This window comes from Colias philodice, chromosome 19 (genome assembly GCF_061535455.1).
Source record: "Colias philodice isolate Cphi_HAF_F1 chromosome 19, ilColPhil1 Martin Lab GWU primary, whole genome shotgun sequence".
NCBI lineage: Eukaryota > Metazoa > Arthropoda > Insecta > Lepidoptera > Pieridae > Colias > Colias philodice.
Window position 1 is genome coordinate 9,115,744 of NC_143104.1, and position 7,102 is coordinate 9,122,845.

Genomic DNA, 7,102 nt, shown 5'->3' on the forward strand with positions numbered 1-7,102 from the left:
ATAAAATGACACTTCACTTCTTACGCCCTATTTATTTCATTATCACGATTCCCTTTTTTGTTTTTTAAAAAATCAATAATAATTCTAACACGAATATAACTGTAGGCACGTTGACACGGAACATGTTAATTGCTCTTTCTTTATACATATCCCCGTGCTCCAAGACAGTACATTTTGTGTTTTCTTACTGGCAACTCCATTTTCCGAATTTAAATGAGTTCGAATTTATCGAACGTTTAAATTGTTCCATTGATTGACACAGATAATTAATTGCCATGCGATTCAGTGCTGTTTTGTTCGCTTTCTTTGGCGTTGCAATAAGTGAAAATACAGAATGCAGGGATGAGGTCTGTGAAAAATTGGAGGGAAACGCGACGCGAGTGCTGTCCAGAAGCAAAAGATTTTTAGTGTTCCCAGACGGGAGTTCTCTTCAATTAGGTACGTGGGTAATCTAGTGTTTGCATGACGTATGTGAAAGGAACCATTGAGATAATATTAATAGGAGACGACACCGCCTACATCACTTATGTTCCACTCAACATACGTCATGTGACGTATGTTGAGCGGTATTTTTTAATGGTTTTAAAGTCAAACGCATCAAACATGCCTTCGTGTGTGTTACGATATTGCACAAATAATACAAATAATACGGAAAAGTGCAAAGGAATAACTTTCATCGTTAAGTACCTAACTAAATAATAATTTTTAAAACTTAGTTAGAGCAAAAAAATGGCGCACAGATTTTGTTCGTGGTGTCTCCTCCATACGTAGTAATATTATCTCAATGAAAGGAACTAGAAAAAAACATTTGAAATGCTCTAACCCCCAGGTTGCGCCTTTGAAACGGTACGCTGATTAAAATTTGCTTTTAAGTAATGAGAGAAAAACGGTCTAGAGTGTTTTTATTTTCAATGGTTTTATATTTATGTTCGTTATAGTTTAGTTTAAATTATGTTAACGTTTAAACGCTGTGAAAGAGGGAATTTAACTTAATAATGTCGGTGACTAATTATTATAAAATGAGACGAGTGTTACCATTAGCTATTACATTTATAATATTTATACTGTTATTAATTTTATTAAAGAGAGCGATTCCGATGAAGAGTTTAAAAGGCAGTAGCACCAGTTCGTGACGAAATCATATGGCGTTACAACAAAATGAAAAACTAAACAAACTTTTGAGTCAAGCAATTATATGTCTAAACGCAATAGTATATAAGATATAATTTCATGAAGAAGCTACCTAACGTTACTTTATATTAGATTAGTATGTTTAAAGGTAATTGAACAGTTACCTGCATGCAACAACCGTGTGATATCCGGTCATGTCATTTAAGGTATGAAAGAGTGCAATCGTTTTGACGTTTACATGTTTTGAATAAATTAATGAATGAATTTTTTGAATTCTAGTTTAAATATAGATAGACTTTTAGGCGCGGGTCAAACACAAGCGGCGCGGGCGCGGGCGTGCCAGCGCACCTCTTGAATCTGTTTTGCACCACGTCCTTCTTATACATTTTGTATGAAAGAATTTTGGACAGGCGTCGAGACGGCACGCCACGGTTGTGCCACGGTTTCGCCGCCTTTCCAAAATTATTTCATACAAAATGCCAATAGCGCACCCGATGCACGCCGGCAGCGCGCCCGCGGCGCGCCCGATGCGCGCCCGCAGTGCGCCCGATGCGCGCCGCGCCGCTTGTATATGTCCCGCGCCTTATAAGTACTATGCTTAGTGCTAAGCAGATGTCTCTAATTATGTAGTGAACTGTAAATGAGAATACCAGTCTTATCATTCTACACGAAACACGTCGTCAATGAGCTGCAATGGCTAGTAGATACATGGACTTTTTGCTTTTTCAGGTTATAGGTTTCAAGTATTTCCATATACATTTTTCCCTTTTCTTCCCTCCTTGCGATGTCTATGATCGGAGCAAAACAATTTAACAATCCTTTATGAATGATCCAATTGGCGGCAATGTACAGAATAACATGCTTTAATTTATAGATGCAGCGGTAGACAGAGAATGGCTGAAGAAATTTTTATTAAATGTTTATTTTATTTCTTCGTAATTTAACTAATTTAAAGAAGAATGATTTGATGCTTTGTTACTAAAAACTACTGCAGCGATTTGAAAAATTCTTTCACCAGAAGAAAGCTACTTATTTCCGGTAGAAACCGACTGCCTTAACAGATTGATTGAAATAAAATTTTGATTGAAATAAATTGATTAACGAACTGATTTAATAAAATTTAACGTTTTAAAGGAATCTTTGTACAGCAAATAATTCTAGTATATCGTGAATATCCTTCAAAAATAGCACGTATAATCTTTAAAATAGAGTATCTATGCCTTGTATGCCTATGTATAAAACTTAACCATTTTTAATGTAAAATATGGTATTTTCAGTATTCTGCCTGCAGACAGCAGCCTTGATTCCCATACAGGATATATTCTTATACAGCAACACAGCTGCATTAGCATGGACCTTGCCAACAGATCCAAAAACGCTGCTCATGTTTAAGGAATATGAAAAGAATGGCATCAGACGAGCGGATACTGAGAAGAATGTTTACTATTTGGATAGTGATGGGAGGATCATGGCAAAGGTCCCTTTTAGAAGGTGAGTGAAAGTGAAAAGTGAAGTCCCATGTCCCCTAGTGGGGTAAAGGGCAGATGCATTATACATCTGTTTCACTGATCGATTTTATTTTGGGACAAGTAGGTGATCAGCCTTCTGTGTCCTACCAGACCGAGACATTTTTTTTTCTTCGTCTCCACCGGGAATCGAACCCAGGACCCCTCGGTTCTACGCACACGCGTCAACCACTGTACCAAGGAGGCGGTCCTTTTAGAAGGTAGGGATTGTTTAATGTTGTTTATGTTACTTTAGATTAATTTTAGAGACTGATTAGCATATAATAGTAAATACTACATACTTCTAATTAGTAATATGAATATCTTGAAACTATATGAATTAAATTTTAATAAGTAGAATGATATTTTTCATAATTATGCTGAAAAAACTCCTTCTGTATCTTTACTCACATGTAAGTTCAAGTTTTTATTTAAATATCATTATGTAATTGTTACACTGAAAGAAAACATAGTCTGAATATATTAATATTTATATCTCTTATTCAATTTGAACGAAGCATATTATTTCTCAGAAATAAATAAATCAATATAAGTTACGAATACAGTATAAATACTTAGTGCTTACGTAAAACGTATAGTCTTATCTAGTAAACGAACTAGATATCGCTAAAAATCTTAGCCATTTACCAAACCTTTCAGGCCGGCAATCGTGAACCCAGCGTTTGCAAAGCGGAGTGTCAACGAAGCGTCCTTCAAAGACAGATTAAAAGTCAAGATAGATCGGATGAAAATGCACGAGCGTCAGAAGGGGCAGATGAGGCAGACGGGACAAGCGGAGCAGACGGGGCAGATGGGGCACTTTCCAAAGCTATCAGACAGTATATCGTTCCATAGAAATAGTCGCGTCGACTTGTACCAGAAACTGGAGGCATTAATTACGACGTGAGTGGATAATGAATCTTCGCCTTTGTGAAATGTTGGGAAGACGCGGTGGATTTGATTTGGGGTGTGAAAAATTACGGGGTGCTGCGCTGTGCAGGAATTTAGTTTGAGTTTTTTAATCTGTGTGAAAACTTCTGGGGTATTTATTAGATACGCAAATTTTTTATTTTTGTTTTTATTTGATTCACAACTTGTAATTGACACAAACAGGCTTAAAAACTATTTACTAAAAAACCTTTGCGGTGTAATTCCTAAATTAGTGAGCACATGGTGTATCGTTTGCGTAAAACTTTCAAATAAATAAGATCATTTCAAGAGAAAACTATCGGGTTTTTAATTAGGAATTTGTAATGGCCTTGAATAGTAGATAGGTATATTGCATATTTTTTTCAGTATTCCACTTGAGAGAAGTCATAGTGGCCATGCTAACTTAACATTTTATAATGTTGTAGGTATATTTAACTCTCCATAGTATATTTCCACTATTATAATTTCCTTTTATAATGGTAATACTTTTTGAAAGTTTATAACAAAACCTTTGTAACAAAATAATTCAAGTACATAGTAAATTTCCTTCATAAATAGCATCCTTAAAATGGTATATGAATTCCTCTCACAAGGTTGGGGGCGGACGGGCGACAGTGCGTGCTCCGAAAACTATGCGAGTCGGCCAGACTCGGCGACCAAGGCACATTCCTGCAAGAGGTTATACGAGTTGTCTTTACGTAAGTTATATTATAACTAGTTTAGGATATAAATTTTCTGAAGACGCCGTTTTCGCCGGGTTCGAATCCTGCCTCGTGATCGAATTTTTTGTATTCTTTAAAAAATGTATATAATTTATAAAAAATGTAAATAAAGCATTTGAATGCCATAAAACCAAAATTTCAAATTAGCTACAGGAGTACCTATATGATAAAATTGATAAAAAAGAGTGTGTGTGCTCAGTCAGGAGTAAAACTTCTTTGGCAAGATTGATTCAAAGATACCAAAATCGTCGTCAAACTCCATGACGTGACGGTATTGCCATGACACGACCTTGAAATTTTACTCTCAACGCGCCTAAAGAAGCTTCACTTCTGACACGTGTGCTCGGCACACACGCTCTTTTTTTAATTAAAATCAAGATTATTTTAAATTCAAATTATCTTGTCATATTTATTATTAAAACCAATTCCATAATATCTATGTCTATGTCTATGTCTAATACACGGATACCATCATAAGGAAGGTACCCGGTCCTTTGGAAGGCTTACGTGGGGACACGGATGCAACACGCAGAGACCCTTTAGAGAACTGAACTGTGAGAACATTAAAACTAATTACTTAATATTTATTGAAACTATTATTACAGATTTCCAAAACACTCTGATGTACCTACAGAGGATCACAAGATCTACGAAGAAGCTCACGATCCGACACACGACTGCGAAAAAATGTATCCTGGATGTGAACATTTTGACAACACAATGTAATTCTAAATAAAAATAAGAATAAAATAAAAATGTATAAAGAATATTTTTTTATGTACCTAAAGTCAATTTTCCTTAACTTTAAGGGGAGGCTCCCTAAATTTTATGTGAATTTGCATTAATATTCTGAAACAGGCACACATACAATCAAAATGGAACTTTAGTATATGATTTATTGGGTCTTTTTCTTTCGATGTACAAGACAGTTACGTAATTGTAAACATTTTCGCTCGATTCATTTTTTATTCAAAAATTATGCCTTTTTTAAGGATTATTACATTTTTTTAAAGATTTACTTGGACTTTATGTCTAAAATAAATGTTAACAGTAAGAAAATAGAGTTTACTATCGAATCCCAAGATATTTTTTCTCTAGATGAATTATTTATTTAGTTATAAACGAAATAAGAATTAAGACTTACTTTTCGAGCTCGAACGCGATCAAAGAACGTACCGCGTACGTTCTTTGATCGCGTACGGTACGCGATATTCAACTTTATTAAGGCGGTGTTAGCGTCTAGTACCGTAATAAAATTAATCTTTTTAGGTTATGACTAGTATTATTATATTATCTGTGGCTATTGCTTTTCTATAGAAGGAAATAAAAAAAGAATCTCTCATACTATTTTAAATAGAAAATTGCTTTTACATCACCCTATTGTAGTTATATCTTTTTATGATAACGTTTTGAAATAATAGATATAATTTTCATAGCTTTTCCGTTATTTTTGTTTCTTTATCTTGATATGAGTCAACTACATGTTATTGTGCCAAAAAATGCTGTTCTAAGAAATCCTAAAAAAGTTCATGGGCGAGTGTATCATAGAATGAAGAGGATAAGTAATAAAATAAGACAACACAAAAACTATCGGTCCGATACCTACCTTTCCAGTTTACAATTATTATATTACAGTAGCTGCGCTCCGTGGTTTCACTCGCGTGGCTCTGTTTCTGTTGGTCTTAGCGTGTTATATAGCCTTCCCCGATGAATGGGCTATCTAACATCGATAGAATTTTTCAAATCGGACGAGTGGTTCCTGAGATTAGCGTGTTCAAATAAACAAACTCTTCAACTTTATAATATTAGTATAGATTATTTAAATTTATTGAAAACACCCATAATTTATAATAATATTAATTATTATCACTTAATTATCTAGGCATTTGAAAACATCTTCTAATAATCCCAGATTAAAATACAAAAAAGAGCGTGTGTGAGCGTGCGAGCACACGTGTCAGAAGTGAAACTTATTTGGAAATATTCAGAAGATGCCAAAATCGTTGCCTTACTCTATGGCGTGACGGTATTGCCATGACGCGACCTTGAAATTTCACTCCCAACGCGCTTAAAAAAGTTTCACTTCAAAAGAAATCTGAAAAAGTTAAACATGAACAACTATAACATGTCATGTAAATAGTATGTTCTTAAACTGAGACGATCAAGTTTGAGAAAGTAGACACTATGTATGTACTGTCATGTAGACAATTTAATACATACATTTTGTTTCAATACTTTCTGTATGTTTGTGGTTCCTGATTTTTAGTCATATATATTGTGTATATCATATTATAAACTTTTATTTACTTAATTATTTGAGTAAACTTGGCAAAGTGATATTAGTAAGATGTTTTCTTTATTCTCTCTCAAAACGAAAAATATTACATCAGCAAATGTCAGATTTAGTATTTTCAATATTGTTTTTTATTCTTCAATATTGTAATATCTGCTCACAGATTTACAAGAAAAAGAAAAGCTGAAAATGTTCTTGAATAAATTGTGACGTCGTTCTATATTAATCTAGGAAACTTTCTGCATTAACACAATGCAAACTTTAGACATTTTCTTCAAAAGAAATTTAGTAATCTTCTCGTATTTTCGGTATCAATATAAATGTTCCAAGCTCCGACTGAAGTGGTCTAATGATAAAATAAGCGGTTTGAACCTCAGTCGCGCTCAGTCGATTAAAATTCATCAGGGCAAACGTTTTCTTTCGTTCGAGCTTTTCTTCGCGATTGTACTCAACCCTAATTGTATGTAAACAGGCCTGTTCTGATTTACAGAGGTCTAAATTTAATATACGTTGGTATGTGA

At 34.4% G+C, this 7,102-nt stretch overlaps 1 protein-coding gene across 1 annotated transcript; it reads left to right on the plus strand.

Moving 5' to 3' along the window:
• Window positions 1-166: 166 nt before the first annotated feature.
• On the plus strand, window positions 167-5,023 carry LOC149480114 (uncharacterized). The gene is made up of 5 exons (XM_089707610.1): window positions 167-438; window positions 2,409-2,622; window positions 3,297-3,539; window positions 4,160-4,264; window positions 4,894-5,023. The coding sequence occupies exons 1-5, from the start codon at window positions 276-278 to the stop codon at window positions 5,012-5,014; spliced, it is 846 nt and encodes a 281-aa protein (XP_089563736.1). The 5' UTR covers window positions 167-275; the 3' UTR covers window positions 5,015-5,023.
• Window positions 5,024-7,102: the final 2,079 nt, after the last annotated feature.